The 20,222-nt window shown below is 45.7% G+C and overlaps 1 protein-coding gene across 1 annotated transcript; it reads left to right on the top strand.

Moving 5' to 3' along the window:
* Positions 1–5,058: 5,058 nt before the first annotated feature.
* GLT6D1 (glycosyltransferase 6 domain containing 1) lies at positions 5,059–19,483 on the top strand. Its single transcript, XM_049896488.1, has 7 exons — positions 5,059–5,064; positions 5,699–5,936; positions 8,059–8,117; positions 8,816–8,895; positions 13,487–13,534; positions 18,038–18,175; positions 18,817–19,483. The coding sequence occupies exons 1-7, from the start codon at positions 5,059–5,061 to the stop codon at positions 19,481–19,483; spliced, it is 1,236 nt and encodes a 411-aa protein (XP_049752445.1).
* The last annotated feature ends 739 nt before the right edge of the window (positions 19,484–20,222 follow it).

The following is a 20,222-nucleotide window of genomic DNA, read 5'->3' as shown; positions in this document are numbered from 1 at the left end:
CTCGTTTGTTTTAGTGTAACTGTATAAGCTGTGATTAATCTCTAGTCTTTAGAAAATGGTGCAGGTTCTGTTCAAGGTATGGCTGAGCAGCCTCTTCCACCCTTAATGTGACAAACACCCTAACACCCTACAGCACGCTTTCTCCTCTTCACAGTGGGTGATTGGGAGCTTGACATAACAAACACCCTAACACCCTACAGCAGGCTTTCTCCTCTTCACTATGGGTGATTGGGAGCTTGACATAACAAACACCCTAACACCTTACAGCAGGCTTTCTCCTCTTCACAGTGGGTGATTGGGAGCTTGACATAACAAACACCCTAACACCTTACAGCAGGCTTTCTCCTCTTCACAGTGGGTGATTGGGAGCTTGACATGACTAACGCCATAATGATGCTCTAAGTAATCTCTAAGAACATTTTTTATTGCACCAGCTGTGCTGGTCTTTTCCAAAGGGGTGCAGAGCTCTCTCAGCTCCTGTGGCCTTGGTCTCTCTTCCCTTCCTCGTTCTGTTGAGAAATGGCCTTCCGCTTACAAGACAGCCTCCCGACATTTCTAATCTACAACTTTCTTTCTTGCTCCCCATCTCAGCCTGAGTAGACTTGGCAAGAGAGTTCCACTGGCCGAGAGATTGTCATGTGAGTTTTTTTAGCCTGTTACAAATATACTGATTGGAGTCTGGATGTCTCAAATGCATGCCTTTAGCTTCCTGTAGTTGTTTTGTGACGTATAACACCATCTGTGGGCTGCGTGATCAAAACATTAGGTAACCCTGACCTTTGCCCTATAAAACTCTCCCACTAACTCTTTAGAATTAGACAGAACTTGAGAGAAATTTAACCCCCTCTGTCTCTTGAATACCAGTGTTCAGTAAAGCCGTCTTACTGCTTACCTCCTCCTGTCTCACCACTGGCTTTATGCCCGAGGCAGCTGGAACCCGTGATTTGTGGTAACAACAGCATGTGCGAAGGCCCTGTGGCACGTCAAGCGTGGTGGGTGTGAGGAGCTGAGAGCCACACAGCTGAGCTGCTGAGAGCAGAGGGTGGCGGGGGCGGTGAGGCTGGGTGAGGGCGAGACCACTTGGGCCTTGTGTGACAGGAACCCACAGTGATCCTTGCTACATGCCAGGCAGGACTCTAACGTTCTTTATCAGTTTATACTCACTCAGTCCTCATAACGACCTGATAAAGGTAGGTACCACTGTCATCCTCATTTTATCAGCGAGGAAATAGACGAAGTCACATTGAATAATTTGCCCAAGACCAACAGCCGGTCAAAGAGGGGAGCCAGAATCTGAAGCCAGGCACCCTGCAGCCTGTGGAGGGCGGCAGGGTACAGGGGGAGCCCCATGTAGGGGGAGCCCCATGTGGACGTCACTGCAGACTTCCAGCTGTGCCCTGAGAGTGGCTGGGGGAAGGGAGACACGAGTGGAGTTCAGGGGTGAATGTGGTGATGACCCACCACAAAGGTCACAGCAAGAAGCCAGCCCCGTGTCCCTTCAGGAGAGCCCAGGAGTCTCTGCAGTCAAGTTGGCTCCAGTCTCAGCCCCACCACCCCTGCCATCCTTGGGACTTTGGAAACAGACAGACCCGTGCAGGACCCTCCCCAGGTAAGGCACTCCGAGCCTGTGACCTGCATCAGTGCAGGAAAGGAAAGGGGGCACCGGCAAAACTGTGGGACCTGGTGTCTTTCCCGAGTCTGTTCTCAGGGCCATCGGCTGCATGTCAGTTGTGCTGGACACTGGGGTGGACCCCAGGGACATTGACCCAACATGCTGGACACTGGGGTGGACCTCAGGGACAGTGGCTGACATGGGGTGACACTGGACACTGGGGTGGACCTCAGGGACAGTGGCTGACATGGAGGGACACTGGACACTGGGGTGGGCCTCAGGGACACTGGCTGACATAGAGTCACACAGGACACTAGGGTGGACCTCAGGGACAGTGGCTGACATGGAGTCACACTGAATGCTGGGGTGGACCTCAGGGACACTGGCTGGCATGGAGCCACACTGGATGCTGGGGTGGACCTCAGGGACACTGGCTGATGTGGGGTCACACTGGACATTGGAGTGGCCCTCAGGGACAGTGGCTGACATGGAGTCACACTGGACACCAGGGTAGACCTCAGGTGCCAGATATCTGGAGGTCAGCCCAGGCGTCGGGGTGTCGTCTTGTCCTTCCTCACTCCAGTCCCGGGACACCCTGGGAGCACACTGGCATCAGGCACACTGTGAGATGGGCACCAGGTGACGGGTAAATACTGGGCTGAACGTTGTTCCTTCTTATTAACTTCCCGTTGCTGATCACTCCAGGTGTCCAAACAAAGTTATTCAGGCAGAATGGAAATCCAGAATTGTGGGCAGTTGAGCGGAGCTTGGGCTGCCCTGTTTCCTGCCTGTAGAATTCCAAGAGGCACACAGCTTTGCTTCATTTCATCCCACCCTCAGCAGGGTTTTTTTTTTTTAATAATAATTTTTATTGTGCTTTAAGTGAAAGTTTACAAATCAAGTCAGTCTCTCACATATAAACTTATATACACCTTACTACATACTCCCATTTACTCTCCCCCTAATGAGTCAGCCCTTCCAGTCTCTCCTTTCGTGACGGTTTCGCCAGTTGCTAACCCTCTCTACCCTCCCATCCCCCCTCCAGACAGGAGATGCCAACACAGTCTCAAGTGTCCACCTGATATAATTAGCTCACTCTTCATCAGCATCTCTCTCCTACCCACTGTCCAGTCCCTTTCATGTCTGATGAGTTGTCTTCGGGAATGGTTCCTGTCCTGGGCCAACAGAAGGTTTGGGGACCATGACCTCCGGGATTCCTCTAGTCTCAGTCAGACCATTAAGTATGATCTTTTTGTGAGAATTTGGGGTCTGCATCCCACTGATCTCCTGCTCCCTCAGGGGTTCTCTGTTGTGCTCCCTGTCAGGGCAGTCATCGATTGTGGCCGGGCACCAACTAGTTCTTCTGGTCTCAGGATGATGTAAGTCTCTGGTTCATGTGGCCCTTTCTGTCTCTTGGGCTCTTAGTTATCGTGTGACCTTGGTGTTCTTCATTCTCCTTTGCTCCAGGTGGGTTGAGACCAATTGATGGCATCTTAGATGGCCACTTGTTAGCATTTAAGACCCCAGACGCCACATTTCAAAGTGGGGTGCAGAATGTTTTCCTAACAGGTTTTATGTTGCCAATTGACCTAGATGTCTCCTGAAGCCACAGTCCCCAAACCGCCTTAGCAGGGTTCTTGCTGAGGCTGCTGATTAGGTCGCTTGGTCACAGGCCTAATCTCTTTATCGTGAGATTGTGTAGGCACACCTTCGCTGTCAGCTCCAGGACTCACTCTCTTGGTTTTTACAATAGGATATTTCCAAATTTTTTAATTCTGGCTTCTTTTTGTACAGTTCACTTTTAAATCTATCTTTTACTCTAAGTGGCAAGGAGAAACCACACTGCCCCTTTAAAATCTTGCTTAGAGGTCTCCTCAGCTAAATATCCAACTTCATCACTTGTAAGTTAATACTTTCCACAAAGCGTTCAAACATAATTCAGGCAAGTTCTTTGCTACTTTATAACAAGGGTTGTATTTCCCCCAGTGTTCAATAACATGTTTATTGCCTTTTAAAGCTTCACCAGAAGCACATTTAATGTCTACATTTCTAGCAACATTCTGCTCACGGTGACAGAGCTTTCTGCACAGCTCGATTCTTTCTGAGCCCTCATCAGAATCGCCCCGAGTGCCCACAATTCTACCAACAGTCTCTTCAAGGAAAACTAGGATCTTACTATTGAACACATCAAAATTCCTCTGGCCTCTGTCCATTCCCCAATTCCAAAGCTGCTACCACATTTTAGGCATTTGTTGGAGCAGCAACCCCACTCTTCAGTACCAAATTCCTAGTGCAGCTGTAACAAATACCACAAGTGGGTGACCTTTAGGAACAGAAATTAATTTTCTCACAGTTATGGAGGCTAGAAGTCCAAATCAGGGTCTCAGCCTTGTCGTTTCCTTCTGTGAGCATCTCTCTGAGTTTCTGGTGGCTGCTGGTGATCCTTGGAGTTCCTTGGCAGCTGTCTCAGTCATCTGGTGCTGCTGTAACAGAAGTACCACAAGTGGGTGACTTTAACAAACAGAAGTTTATTCTCTCACAGTCTGGTAGGCTAGAAATCTCAACTCAGGGTGCCAGCTCCAGGGGAAGGCTTTCTCTCTGTCGGTTCTGGGGGAAGGTCCTTGTCATTAATCTTCCTTGGTCTACAAGCTTCTCAGCACAGGAACCGTGGATCCAAAGGACATGCTCTGCTCCTGGCACTGCTTTCTTGGTGTTAGGAGGTTCCTCTGTCTCTCTGCTCACTTCCCTCTGTTATATCTCAAAAGAGATTGAGTTAAGACAAAACCTAATCTTGTAGATTGAGTTCTGCTTCATTAACATAACTCCTGCTAATTCCACCTCCTGAACATAACATCATAGAAGTAGGATTTACACCACATAGGAAAATCACTTCAGATGACAAAATGGTTAACAATCACACAATACTGGGAATCACGGACTGCTGACGTGCATTTTTTGGGGACACAATTCAGTCCATGATGGCATCCTTGGCACGTCTCCCCGCGCATGTCTCTGTGTTTGTTCTGCTCTATCTAAATCTCAGAAGGGATTCTTCGGTCTAGGATCCACCCTGCTCTGGCATGCCTCATTAACAGAACAGAAGGAAAGCTTCTTTCCACACCGGATCATATTTACAGGCACAGGAGCTAGGATTCCAACCCATATTTTTAGCAGACCCTGTGACGTTCTCCTCTGGTCAACAACTCATGACACACGATTTCTCCCCCATCTATCATACTGCCCCTTCCTGTCCCAAAGGCCCGTCTGGAAACCTTCAGGGTCTTCTGTTTACCTGCTCAGCATCCGTCCCCACTTAGGCTGTAAGTGACATGGAGTGTGGGCGTGGGGCTACGACTACTTTGTTTACCCTGAAATCCAGTGTCTGGCCTGAATTCCAGGCCTCAGCAAATATGAAATTGCTGAATAAAGGAATGAACAAACCGATGATGGGAGTACTATCAGCAGGAAGGGAAGAGGAGGGACCACCCTGAATGCAGAGTGGCCTCACTGTGGCCAGCCCCAGTCTCCAGCTCCCGGCTGGCTTCCCTTGGGCCCAAGGTGCCAGGTGAGGCCCCACCTGGCATGTGAGAGATGTTTACCGTCTGTCAGGTCCTGCTGCCTGCGTCTGCCCTTTTGCACGCCTGCACCCCGGGTGCCTGGATGAGTAAACGCAGTGTGTAGAGGACAGACACGCTGCCCTACATGTCCTACCCTGGGCGCCTCTCCTTTTCCCTGTAAACCTGCCTCGTAGCACGCAGTTGGCTTCATGTTTGGGGCAATGTTCCTTGAAAGTCTTGGTGCTGTTTGTACAGCAGATGTTTAATTGCTATTTCCATTCTCCCAGGGTTATCAACCTGTTTGGATGTTCTGCTTACTCCTGGGTTTAATAAGGTGACTCAGGAGAAAGGCCTGGGTGAGCTACTCTTGGAAAAGCAGCCGTTGAAAACCCTACAGAGCTCGGTTCTACCCTGACTCACCTGGGGTCACGTGATTTGGGGCTGACTCGATGGCAACCGGATAAACGTCACTCGTCATAACCTAAATGCAAACGAAAACTACTCTGAGGTGACTTTTCATGCCCGTCAGATTGCCGACGGCCCCGAACTGGACAGACAGCACGCTGCGTTGTCGAGGGCGCGGGAAGCAGGCACCCTCACCGTGGACGTGGGCCCCAAACCCGTTCGACCTCTGTGGAAAGCGACTTCGATGTTCAGCGAGTTAACCGTGGACCCAGCAGTTGTGTTTCTAGGACTCAGCCCGGCCGTGCGGTTTGACGTGTGCTGGGGAAGCTCGTCTGAGGACTGTTGCTGCGGCGTTTCTTGTGGTAGCAAAGACAGAGGACAACCAAAAAGTCGGCCATAGGAAACCGGTTAAACGAACCATGACCTGTTGCTGCGGTGGACACAGTCAGCTGTAGAGAGGAGCGAGGGTCAGCTTGTCCGAGGTGTGAGGGACCGTCTTCAGAACATCCCGAGTAGGGCACCCAAGGTGCTGAAGAGCGCCACCGTTTGTGTGAAGGAGGAACTGCAGGCAACATCTCTAGAGCACAGAAAGGGACCCTGGTGGCGCAGCGGTTAAAGCACTCCAGTGCTAACTGAATGTCGGCAGTTCAAACCACCTATCGGCTCTTTGGTGGAACGACCTGGTGATATTCTCTTGTAAAGATTACAGCCTTGGAAACCCTATGGGTCAGTTCTACTCTGTCATATAGGGTCACTATGGGTCGCAATCGACTCGACCGCACCCAACAAGAACAACGTATGCGGAGAAGGGTTGTGGAATAAAACCCCAGGGCTGTTAGTGTGTCTACTTCTGGCCGTGCGTGGCGGAGAGTCAGGTGCTGGGGTGGAAGGAGATGTGTTGTGTGTTAATATAACCCTTTCTACTGTTAGATTTTTTTCCTTTTTTTTTTTTTTACCATGTACGTGTTACTTTTTCAATAAGAGAAGCTTATTTTAAAAGGGGAGGGGACAAAGAAATAAAGTACATCCTGGTGGTGCAGTGGTTAAGACCTGACTGCCAAAAGGTTGGCAGCTTGAATCTACCAGCTGCCCCTTGGAAACCCTGTGGGGCAGTGTACTCTGTCCTGTAGGGTCACTATGAGTTGGAATTGACTCAGCAGCGTTTTTTTTTTTAAACTATACAACTGAAGACGGCGGGGTTGTATGTGATCATTTTCTTCTTTGCACTTTTATGCGTCTGGCAGGTCTTATAGCATGAAAACTTGTATTTTCATCTTCCGAAAAGCAAGCACTTAACAAACATTCTAAGGAAGAGCGTAAGCCGGGACTCACTCTCCCCGGGGTAAGGAGGCAGTGCCTAAGAGAGGCCGAAGGAAGGCGTGGACGTTCTTCTTCTCTGTCTACCCACAAATGCACACACACCACTCCAGCATCTCTCTGTAAGGATCAGTCTGAAGAAAGCAAGGAGGTACAACAAAGCTAAAAGCAGAAGAACGCTTTAAAATGTCCTTTACTGTTTCACCCGAGATGAAGGCCAACCACCTGGTGGCAACGAGAGGAACCTACTGGCAGCTGTGTCATTATGACCCCAACTTTCTAATGTTTGAGTCATCAAAAGAGTCTGGTGACATCACTGTTAGTGGACGACTCAACCACCATGAGTGCAGAACACAGGCTGGAGGGTGTGATTTTACAAAGCCCCAGAGATTCGATGCTTGGAGCACATCAGTCCTCCTAAGGACATCTTTGACTGCCTCTTTATATCACCCTACCTGAGGTACGGAGCCCTGTGGTGTAGTGGCATAGTGGTTAAGCGCTAGACTGCTAACCAAAAGATTGGCAGTTCGAATCCACCAGCCACTCTTTGGAAACCCTATGGGGCAGTTCCACTCTGTCCTATGGGTCCCTATCAATTGGAATCGACTCAGCAGCAAAGGTTTTTCCTTTTTAATCCAAGGTACGGGGACTTATAGGCAGAGACTTATAAGAGTATGAGGCTTGTGGTAAAGTCGTGGTGGGTGAGGTCGGAAAGACGTTGTGTAGAACAGACGGAGTATCAGCGTGCTGCTAGCCCGCGGAAGGAAGTCCTCAAGGGCCCGTTGTTGGAGGCAGTGTGGCCCGATGGACCACCATCTTCCCCCACTCATCTGGTATTTCCAAGGCTCTTGGCTTTGAAAGGCAGACAATTTCACATCTTGAGGGCACTAAGATTCAGCTTACTTGAAGCCTGCCCCGTGTGACCTTATCTAAAGAAGAGCTTTCTGGCAGAAATAAAATGTGAGCCTCGATAGTAATGTCAAATTTTCTAGTAGCCACAAAAGGTAAAAAGAAATAGGAGGATTAAATTTAACCCAATGTACCCATATTATTTTCATTTCAATATGCAATCAGCATGAAAATTATTAATGGAATATTTTTCTTTTTTTTTTTTTTATACTAAGTCTTTGAAACCTGGTGTGTGTCTTACACTCACACCTGTCTCAGATCACAGCGGCCACGTCTCAAGTGTTCGGCAGCTCCTGTGGCTGCTGGTGACTGAATTGGTCGGTGCAGGTCTTAGCAAATCAGTGTTCAAAATTAAACATCAGTAACTTCCATTTAACACACAGCCCAGTGCCATGACCCCATAGATGACTGGGTTAGACTAGTAAACAGAAGCCCTCTGTAAGCCACCAGCAGCAGCTCGGTGCATTGGTCGGAGCCCCAAATTCCAGTTTGGAGCTTCATGCCTTCAGTTCAGACTTCCCTCACTGCCTACACTCATCTGCCTTTGAGAGAGCACCTATATTTTAGACTATAGTAGCCTGGGGACAACTGATCCCTCTTACTGTCTTTGTGAGGGAAAAAGAATTAAATACCAACTTTGGGGGAAGACATCCCAGTCCAGAAGGTCTTCCTTGTAATTACCTCATCATATTTTCACAGCTTTACAGCAAAAGTTTTATTCGATTTTTTTTTTTTTTATGCAACCCTGGTGGATTTGATGAAAGAGTGCCAGGGGTGTCGGGGACCCTGCACACCTTACCCTAAAAGGACCAGTCAGCCCCCTGCGGGATTCTACAGGCACCTCAACTGGGACAGAGGTTCTCTGCCTGGAGTCTGTCTTCTCCCGAAGGTGGACGATTCTGGAAGCAGACACCTAATTGCTGCCCAAATGCCCATGAATTAGTTCATTATTGGCAGGTAACAAAGATGTGGTTTTTAACTTTTTGAAGTTTTCTTTTCCTCCTTTTTCCCCTAGGACAGAATGAGATCTAACAGAAAAATGCTGTTGCTGGTTTCGTTTCTTTTCTCACTGCTGTTGGTTGAGCGCTATTTCAGGTAAATATAAAATATTACTTTTAGTGATCAGGGATTATCTAAACAGCTGAGTTTAGTCCAAAGATATTAATAACACCTTCGAAATTAATTAGAAAATATCTCTTCTTTGGGGGAGAAAGCAAAGTACAAATGTATCAATTCTTTCACGTTCCAGCGCCCAGCAGGCGTTTATCAGTGCCCCTTCCTATAGGGTCACTGTAAGTTGTAATCGACTCGACAGCAATCAGTTTTGGAAACCCTGGTGGCATTGTGGTTAAGTGCTATGGCTGCTAACCAAGAGGTCAGCAGTTAGAATCTGCCGGGTGCTTCTTGGAAACTGTATGGAGGAGTTCTACTCTGTCCTATTGGGTCGCTATGAGTCGGAATCGACTTGACGGCAGTGGGTTTGGTTGATTTTCCTCTGTGTCGGCTCTGGGCCAGCTGCTGGGAAGCAGCAATCACCAAACCAGCCCTGTTCTCATGCAACTTTACGTGAGGTGGAGGAAGGTGCGTGCAGGCAGAAATCATATTTTGTATACGAATGTCCTACAAAAGTAAAGATAAGGGATACAGAGCGCTGGGTTGCATAAACCGTGAGAAATACAATTGTACATAAGTTGTAACCTATCCCCAAGTCCCACCCGTGTGTCTAATGTAAACAAGACTAAAAGCAACTTGCCACAGAGACATAAGCCTACTCTACTGGGGGACAAATTTGTTAACCTGCTAAAATTCTCTTATATAGAAAAATTTCCCCTCTTCATGGCCTGCTTTATAAGCAATGCAGGGCTCTCAAATGCTATCTGAAAAGCAGCTGTAATAGTGAGAGATAATGTCTTTGAAAATTAACCCCTCCCAAACACATTAAAGACTCGTATCCAAAACATACAAAGAACTCTTGAAACTCAACAATAAAAAACAAACAGCCCAATTAAAATATGGGCAAAAGATCCAAAGATGGCAAGCAAATAAGCATATAAAAAATGTGAGGCTTTGTTTGTCATTAAGTAATTAGACATTAATTAAAACAATGAGACACCACTGAGCAGCTATTAGAATGGCTAAGATCTAAATAAAAGCCTGACAACACCAAGTGCTGGCAAGGATGTGGGATGATAGGCACTCTCATTCTTTGCTGGTGGGCATGTAAATTGGTACCGCCACTTTGGAGGGCAATTTGTCAGTTTCTTACAAAGCTAAACACAGTCTTACCTTATGGCCCAGCAATTGCACTCTTAGCTATTTGCCCAACATAAGATTTGAAACATTATGTCTACACAGAAACCTGAGTGAAAAAGTTCATACAAAGGCCGGTGTAGCAGGGGCGGGGGTTTGGGGACTATGGTTTTAGGGGACATCTAAGTCAATTGGCATAATAAAATCTATTAAGGAAACATTCCTCATCCCACTTCGGAGAGTGGCATCTGGAGCCTTAAATGCTCGCATGTCACCATCTAAGATGCATCAATTGGTCTCAACCCACTTGGATCAAAGGAGAGCGAAGAACACCAAGGAGACAAGGTAATTGCGAGCCCAAGAGACAGAAAGGGCCACATAAACCAGAGACTACATCAGCCTGAGACCAGAAAAACTAGATGGTGCCCGGCTACAACCCATGACTGCCCTGACAGGGAACACAACAGAGAACCCCTGAGGGAGCAGGAGAGTAGTGGGATGCAGACCCCAAATTCTCGTAAAAAGACCAGAATTAATGGTCTGAAACTAGAAGGACCCTGGAGGTCATGGTCCCCAGACCTTCTGTTAGCCCAAGACAGGGACCATTCCTAAAGACAACTCTTCAGACAGGGATTGAACTGGACTATAGGATAGAAAATGATACTGGTAAGGAGTGAGCTTCTTGGATCAAGTAGACACATGAGACTATGTGGGCATCTCCTGTCTGGAGGGGAGATGAGAGGGCAGAGGGGGTCAGAAGCTGGCCCAATGGACACGAAAATAGAGAGTGGAGGGAAAGAATGTGCTGTCTCATTGTGGGAGAGCAATTAGGAGTATATAGCAAGGTGTGTATACATTTTTGTATGAGAGTCTGACTTGATTTGTAAACTTTCACTTAAAGCACAATAAAAATCAAAACAAAAAAAGTTCATAGCAGCTTTATCCATGATCACCACCAACTGGAAGCCACCAAGATGTCCTTCAACAGGTGAATGGGTAATAAACTATGTTATAGCCATAAAATGAAATATTGTTCAGTGATAAAAAATACATGAGCTAAGAAACCAAGTCACAAAAAGGCATGCATAAGTCTTAAATGTGTATTGTTTGTATGGCTGAATGAAGCCAGTCTGAAAAGGGTACAGGTGGTATGATTCCAATTATATGATATTCTGGAAAAAGCAAAATGATGGACACAGTAGAAAGATGAATGGTTGCCAGGGGTTTGGGGTTGGAGGAGGGAGGGAGAAACACAGTGGACATTTTTGGGTGGTGAAACTATTTTGTATGATACTGTAATGGTAGATATGTGGCTCTACGTGGCTCTACGCATTAGTTCAACTGAACTTTACAGCACAAAGAATGAATCTTAATACAAATTAAAAAGTCATTTGAGGGGATGGATTGTAGGATGTAATGAAACAATCTAACTGTATCACAAACTGTATGAAACAACCTTACTGAAGAGGGTGGGGAAAGGTGCTGACCTAAGTAACTTTGGACATGAGTGGAGTCTGTGAGACTAAAGGCATTAGAACCTGTACCTAAGCACTGTACTCTGGTTGATAAAGTTGTTTCCCCTGGAGGTGTGGGCTAACAATTCTGATACTGATCTACATGTCTGCTGGAATTGAACAGTTGAGTAGATGGATGCTGTATGGTGGGAGCCAGGTTTCTTACTGTTGATGTGGGAGATTATGGAAAAGCAAATGGGGGATGGGGACTTGAGACTAGAATGATTCATATGGAAATAGATTGAAGATGGAGACATCAGTATGAACTCATACTTAGCTTAATGTAAATATAGATGTTCACGTACAGAAATATTTATAGATACATGTATACACAGGTTAGCATACACACATGTATTTCTTTGCTCTATCAGCTGAGAAGGCTAGAAGCAAAGACACCCCAGCAGCAATGAGCACACCTAGTGCCCAGATCTTGGTTTCTAACACCATTCTCCAATAAAAGGAACCAGGCTTCTTTGGAGAAATGGCTGACGTTAGGACTGGAGCAAGGAAATAAACAAGATCAACCTGGAACACCTTGCTGTGCCAGGAAACAACCAAGTGCTCACCTCCCCCACCCCCTGAAACTAACAAAGGAAACAACAAGCCTACATTGAAGGAGACATTTCAAAGGAACACAGGAGGGAGCTCCCAAAGGCCAATGCTAGAACAATATAAGCAACAAAATGATGTGTTATTGGGTTATAACCCAACATGCAAATATTCTTGGTACATACTGATATAAATAAACGATTGAATAAATAAATGGGAGAGAAGAGACCAAATTCCCATGCAGAATAACTCCAAATAATTTATGTAGATACTCTACCCCTAAGGAGGTGGCGTGTAACTTCCCACTCATTAAGCGTGGGCTGCCCACGGTGACTTCCTCCTGAAGAGTATGGCATGGAAAGAGAGGGGAAAGAGTAGCTTACGCAGGGCAGGGCCTGACAGTTGTTATAGTTTACGTGTCTCTGTCAAGAATGATGGTTTTCTTCAGATGAGGATAACATTGCTTAGTCAGTCACCCATGTTTTCTGCTCACGGACCATTTCGTAGGAGTCCGGAAATTAGTAAGACCAACACTCAGAATGACTGATGATGTTTCAGTCGGTTCTCCTTTGTCGCTTTCTGTTTTTAATGGATTTAGACACGGGCAATTTGAATTTTGACAGTGTCTGGTCTAGGGAATCCCATCATAAAATACCTGTGGTTAAAGGCACCTCTGATAATACCAGAAAGGGATGAACTTTTACAGTTACTTTTCTTATTCACAAAATATCCCAGGGTTTTGAAAGTGAAGTTGCCTAATAAGCTTGTTAGTTAAATGATAACTGAAAAGTACAATAACACTCTAGATGAATCCTGTATTTAAATGAATACCAAAAAAACACACCTGGACTCCTCTTCCAACCCTTTTACATCAACACATAACAAAGCCATTAAGATTTGATAAATGAATTTAATTACGACTTCATTTTGTCTGGATATACATTTTCCTATCTGCCCTGTTAATTTTTAATAAAAATATCTTTCTCTCAACAACTGCACTCTTGCTTGTCTTCAGGCACTTGGTCATGACTCTCTCACCCTACACCTCTTTCCTGGACCATCCCATGCCCTTCCAGACCCAGTTGAGTTATCTCTTCTCCAAGTGGTTTCCCATGACCCCAAAATGGAGTTGAATGTCCACTGATATGCTCCCATTGATCCCTGCCACCCGCTTAGCACTTACCACGAGGGGACTGCAATTGTCTATTTAAGGCTGTCTTCCCTGCTCTAAGCTTCCCTCGGGAAGGAGCTGATCTCAGCGTTCGTGGTTGTAGAGCCAACACCAAGCAGTGCCTGTCACATCACACAGCTCAGTAAATATCTGTTGCATGAACAGGTTACTTATAATAACTTGATTTTCTCTTCGTACCCAGGAATCATCAAGTAAAAGAAATTCAACTGTCTGACTGGTTTAATCCTAGGTAAGAACAAAAATTTCTGCATGTACACGTGTGCACACACACACACACCTCAAATTGAAGTGGTAATTTTTTTTTTCATCACCAAATTGTAGCTATCATGGGAGGTTCCCAGAAGTTGGAGTTTTTATTTTTATAACTATTATTAACAAACCTAGGGTCTACTTATCAAGAAGCAGGTAAGTAAGGGTGGGAATGAGAAAGGACAAGCAAACCTGTCCTGGAAGAAGTGCAGCCAGAATTCCCCTTAGGAGGAAGGACGGTGAGACTTCATCTCACGTACTTTGGACGTGTTATCAGGAGCCAGTCCCTGGAGAAGAACACCATGCTTGGCAGAGGGTCAGCGAAAAGACCCTCAACAAGATAGACTGACACAGTGACCGCACCACTGGGCTCAAGCTTAGCAATGATTGTGAGGAGGCGCAGGACGGGCAGTGGTTCATTCTTTTGCATAGAGGGTTGCTGTGGGTTGGAACTGACCCAACAGCACCGAGCAGCAGTGAGACAGCTGGCACGGTCTGCCTAGGTGAACCTTCTGGTTCACCAAGCGACAGTGAGACAGCTGGCACGGTCTGCCTAGGTGAAACTTCTGGTTTACTTGGTGAGAGAGAAAATCTCTTTGAAAGCAAGTTGAAAATCCCACTCACGCACCCCCTTGATTTGACATTAACACTCAGGACAGCTTCATTCTTTTGAGAGGTTCTGTAGTATCCTACTATATGGTGTATGCCGTAGTTTACCTAACCAGCTCCCTCTAGATTTTGGGTTTTTCGTGAGGTGTTGCAGACAGTGCTTCAATGACTGTTCTTGTGCTTACTACGTACTGCCCTGTGAGTTCACTCGAGGGCAAATTCCTAACAGAGCCATCAGGCCAAAGGATGTAGACATTTTACATTTTCACTTGAGTTGTTAAATTGCTCTTTAATAATTGTCCCATTTTATTTCCTTCTGTACAGTGAGTAAAGTATTATCAAATCTTTTATTCTTGGCAAAACTACTATAAATGAATTAAAATATCTCATTTCAGTTTGCATTGAGCATCTTTGTACATGTTTATTATTCATTTGTGTTTCGTCTTCTGTGAATTCCTTTCTCTTATATATACACACACATATACATTCATAAATATCTGTATATATCTCTGTCTGTCTAGCCATATGTTAAATGGACCTCGGGTGTGTAGAATTAGATTGATCATAATCCGTGGTTCCTGACACGCCCTCAACATTAGTTCATGCAATACATGCCAGCACATTTGCCAGCACAAGTTTCACACGTACGATTCAATGACATTGGTCACATTTTTCATGTGCCACCGTTATCACTACCCTTTTCCAAAATATTCCACCACCACTGACCTAAACTCAGTGCCCCCGAAATGAAAACTTCCTCTTCCCCCTCCCTCCTACCCCTGGTCACCACTAATCATCCTTGGTTTCTCTGTACTTGATTGTTTTATATGAAGAAGATGGTGCAGTATTTGTTCTTTTGCAACCACCTTACTTATCTCAGCGTGGTGTTTTCCAGCTTCATCCGCATCGTGACATACATCAGAACTTGCCATTTCCTTACGGCTGCATGATTCCCCACTGCGCGTGTACACCACGTTTGGTTTATCCACTCACCTGGCGATGAACATTTTGGTTGTTTCCACTTGTTTATTTTTAAAGAAACAAATGTTACGGCCTTTAGTAACTTCCATCTAGCTTCACATCCTTTTCCATCCCTTTGTGTTGTCCATTTCTGCACCTCTGAAATAACCGCCATACTGAACTCTGGGCCATTGTCCCTTGCTTCATTTAATCTCATCTGTAAGTATTCTGAGAAAAAAAAAAAAAAGCCTATTTTGAAATTTCAGTTGTTCATAACCACATCAAGAAGATATTCTGGGCCCTCCGCTTTCCCTTGGTGTTATCTTGCTCAGGTTCACTCACATTGTGCAGGTTGCTGGAGCTCATTTTGACAGCAGTACGATAATCCAGTGTGGAGGTGTGCCAGGTCACTCACCCCCTGTCCTGTTCACGCGTTTGCTTTGTGAACAGTGCGGCTATGAATCGTCTTACACATACCTCCTAGCACGTGTGTGAGAGTCTCACCTAGGAAGAAGTGGGGTGGTTGGGTGGTGGGCATGTGGATGTCCAACCTAGGAGACTGTAGCAAGCCGTTTTCCAAAGCAGGTATTCTGCCACGAACTCCTGGAGCTTTCCTTGCTCTCTGGCGAGTGGTGCTGCCCTTTGGAACAGCATGAAGTGTTGATTCTTGAGAACATCAGACAACATGGCAGAGGAAGGTCCTCCAACAACGCCACCACCACAGTCAAGATGCTGAGCAGTTCCAACACCACAAGGAACCCGTGTGGCCCTTTCATAACCACACCCACCTACCTCCTGCCTAGCCCCATCCCTAACCCTGGGAAACTGCTCATCTGCCCTCCATTTCTAATTGTTGTTGTTTTTAAAATGTTGCATAAATGGAATCCCACAGCTTGTAAACTTTTGGGGTTAGCTTTGCTTCATTCAGCATAATTCCCTGAGTTTCACCCAAGTGCATTGATAGTTTGGGCCTTTTCATTGGTAACTGGTGTTCCGTGATATATATGGACCAATTTGTTTAACCACTCACTTGACGAAGGACATCCAGCTTAAGTCCAGTTTGAGCTAATATGAAGAAGGCTGCTATGATCATTTGTGTGCAGGCTTTTATGAAAACATGTTTTCCTTTGGGATACATACTGGAAGCTGGACTATATGAAGAAGAACATGGCTTCAGGATTGGAGGAACACACATTAACAACCTGCGATATGCAGAGGACACAACCTGGCTTGCTGAAAGCTTGAAGCACTTATTGATGAAGATTTAAGACCACAGCCTTCAGTATGGATTACACCTCGACATAAAGAAAACAAAAATCCTCACAACTGGACCAAGGAGCAACATCATGACAAACAGAGAAAAGATTGAAGTTGTCAAGGACTTCATTTTACTTGGATCCACAATCAATATCCATAGAAGCAGCAGTCAAGAAATCACATGACGTATTGCGTTGGCCAAATCTGCCGTAAGAGACCACTTTAAAGTGTTGAAAAGCAAGGATGTCACTTTGAGGACTAAGGTGCACCTGACCCAAGCCACGGTGTTTCCAGTTGTCTCACGTGCATGCGAAAGCTGGACAGCGTATAAGGAAGATAGAAGAAGAATTGATGCCTTTGAATTATGGGGCTGGTGAAGAATATTGCATAAGCTACGGGCTGCCGAAAGAATAAACAAATCTGTCCTGGAATAAGTGCAGCCAGAACGCTCATTAGAAGCAAAGATGATGAGATTTTGTCTTATGTACTTTGCACGTGTTATGAGGAGGGACCAGGTCCTGGAGAAGGACATCATGCTTGGTAAAGTGGAGCATCAGCTTTACCAAGAGGAAAAAGAGGAAGACTCTCAATGAGACGGATTAACACAGCGGCTGGAACAAGGTGCTCAAGCACAGCAAAGATTGTGAGGACTGGGCAGTGTCTCACTCTGTTGTACGCCGGGTCACTACGAGTTGGAACGGACTCTATGGCACCTAACAACACCGACGACAGCATGCCCAGGAGCACAATTGCTGAGTTATGTGGTAGTTGCAGGTTTAGTTTTGTAAGACTGTCAAACCGTTTTCCAGAGTGGCTGCACCATTTTACATTTCCACCAGCAACGTGTGAGAGATCCAGGTTTACCACATCCTTACCAGGATATGTTGTTGTTAGGTGCCGTCGAGTCGGTTCCGACCCATAGCGACCCTGTGCACAGCAGAATGAAACACTGCCCGGTCCTGCACCATCCTTACAATCGTTGTTATGCTTGAGCTCATCATTGCAGCCACTGTGTCAATCCACCTCGTTGAGGGTCTTCCTCTTTTCCGCTGACCCTGTACTCTGCCACGCATGATGTCCTTCTCCAGGGACTGATCCCTCCTGACAACATGTCCAAAGTGTGTGAGACGCAGTCTCGCCATCCTTGCTTCTAAGGAGCATTCTGGTTGTACTTCCAAGGCAGATTTGGTCATTCTTTTGGCAGTCCACGGTATATTCAATATTCTTTGCCAACACCACAGTTCAAAGGCATCAACTCTTCTTCAGTCTTCCTTATTCATTGTCCAGCTTTCACATGCATATGATGTGATTGAAAATACCGTGGCTTTGGTCAGGAGCTCCTTAGTCTTCAAGGTGACATCTTTGCTTTTCAACACTTTAAAGAGGTTCTTTGCAGCAGATTTGCCCAATGCAATGTGTCTTTGATTGAGACCAAGATATGGAATTGTCACTTCTTTTTTTTAACTTAACACACTATTAAAAAAAAAAAAACAGTTTTTTTTTTTTTTTTTTTAATACACTGTGCCTGGCACAGAGTAACTATCTAGAAGCATTGGCTATTTCCACTTGGACAACAGCTTCCATAGTCATCGTAAAGTGGTACCTGCTTAGTTCGTTTACCATCGTAAAGTGGGATCTGCTTCTGTTTGTTCAACAGCAAACGCCCGGATGTTGTAACAATGACTGACTGGCATGCTCCGGTCATCTGGGAAGGCACGTTTAACAGACGGGTCCTGAACAACTACTACCAAAGGCGGAACATCACCGTGGGCTTGGCCGTGTTTGCTGTAGGCAGGTAGGTGCTGCTGGTCTTTGGGGAAGTGTGGGTGCACTTCATGGGCTTTCTGCATTGAACTAGCTACTCACGATCAACCATAGCCATTATTTCCAGCAGTCTTGAATAAAAATTTGTAGTGGCATTTTCCTTACCCTTAGCTGGGTCCTTCGTGCTATTTGGAAATCCCTTCACTAATATCCATTTGGCTCTCGTTTCCTTTCTTCACCACAGTTATTCCAAAACTTAACAGCTCTTCTCAGGCCCCTCACATTCACTGTGCCTCTTTCACTGACCAACACAACCAGGACTACCCTACCCTTACCGCCGGGGCACTCTTAACATCACTGTGTTAGACAGTGTGTTTGTTGTTGTTGTTGTTAGTTGCCATTGATTCTGACTCATGGCGACCCCATGTGTGCAGAGTAGAACTGCTCCACAGGGTTTTCAAGGCTGTCATCTTTATGGAAGCAGATTGCTAGGCCTTTTCTTCTGCCATACCGCTAAGGGGATTCGAACCCCCCACCTTTTGACTAGCAGTTGAACACAGACTGTTCGCGCCCCCAGGGACCTGATAGCATGTTTGATGGTACATGTGCTGTTGACAATGTTTAGCAAAAAAAGTTTCTTGCATTTTTTTTCCCCTTGTGTGTGTTTCACAGGTTTGTGGATGAGTACCTGGAACTCTTCATACGATCTGCTGACAAGCACTTCATGGTTGGCTACAAGGTTATCTTTTACGTCATAGTGGATGCCTTGTTCCAGCTCCCTGACCTGAAACTAGGTCCTCTGAGAACATTCAAAGCCTTCAAAATAAACGAAGAAGACTTGTGGTACGACCTTAACCTCTTGCGGATGAAGAGCTTAGGGGACCACATCATATGGCATATCCAGAATGAAGCCGACTTCCTCTTCAGCATGGCCGTCAACCAGGTCTTCCAGAACGACTTTGGGGTTGAGACGCTGGGCAAGTCTGTGGCTCAGCTCCACAGGTGGTGGTATTTTAAAAACACTAAGAATTTTCCCTATGAGAGAAGGCCTGGGTCAGCAGCCTGCATTCCGTTTGGCCTGGGAGATTTCTATTACGACAGCTCGATTATTGGTGGCACACCTCAGGAGATTTTAAATCTCATTGACAAATATCTAAAAGGTGTTGTTCATGACACCAGTAATAGACTCAACAGCACGTATGAAAGCCACCTGAACAAATATTTTTTCCTCAATAAGCCCACCAAGCTGCTATCACCAGAATACAACTGGGACCCCAAGTTTCGTCTCCCCCCACAGATTGAATACGTTAAGGTGGTATGGCGATCAGAAAGGGACTGACGCTTATGCCTCTAAGTTTAGGGACGAATAAGAGAATCACATTTCTTCACATATACAGAACACCTTAAACTTCCCATTTTTAAAAGACTTATAAAAACTCACACTCTTCAAAAAGAAAATTTTATTTTCTCCCTGCAATTTTAAACCATCCAAACCTGCCAATGCAAGATAAAGAATGAAAGGCTGATTATTTAATCGTAATACACAGTGATGTTGTAATCTACCTATTGCAGATAACATGGAATTACTTTTGTTGTTGCTGTTGTTAGGTGCCAAGTCGGTCCTGACTCACAGCGACCCTACGTACAACAGAACGAAACACTGCCCTGCACCGTCCTCACAATCTTTGTTATGCTTAACCCCACTGTTGCAGCCACTGTGTTGAGGGTCTTCCTCTTTTTCGATGACCCTCTAGTAAGCATGATGTCCTTCTCCAGGGATTGATCCTCCTGATAACATGTCCAAAGTATGTGACACATACTCTCATCATCCTTGCTTCTAAGGAGCATTCTGGTTGTACTTCTTCCAAGACAAAGTGTTCGTTCTTCTGGCAGTCCATGGTATATTCAATATTCTTTGCCAACACCACAATTCAAAGGCGTCAATTCTTCTTCGGTCTTCCTTATTCATTGTCCAGTTTTTGCAAGCATACTAGGAGATTGAAAACACCACGGCTTGGGTCAGGTGCACCTTAGTCTTCAAGGTGACAGCTTTGATTTCCAACACTTTAAAGAGATCT

This window comes from Elephas maximus, chromosome 9, assembly GCF_024166365.1.
Source record: "Elephas maximus indicus isolate mEleMax1 chromosome 9, mEleMax1 primary haplotype, whole genome shotgun sequence".
Lineage (NCBI taxonomy): Eukaryota > Metazoa > Chordata > Mammalia > Proboscidea > Elephantidae > Elephas > Elephas maximus.
Note: the sequence above shows the minus strand (reverse complement) of the source record. Positions and strands in the feature narration are given on the sequence as shown.

What these genes read in the sequence shown, in the direction of transcription:
- GLT6D1 (XM_049896488.1), top strand. An exon ending in TCTGACTGGTTTAATCCTAG is followed by an intron (nt 13,535 to 18,037) that starts GTAAGAACAAAA and finishes TTTGTTCAACAG; the next exon opens with CAAACGCCCGGATGTTGTAA. An exon ending in GCCGTGTTTGCTGTAGGCAG is followed by an intron (nt 18,176 to 18,816) that starts GTAGGTGCTGCT and finishes TGTGTTTCACAG; the next exon opens with GTTTGTGGATGAGTACCTGG.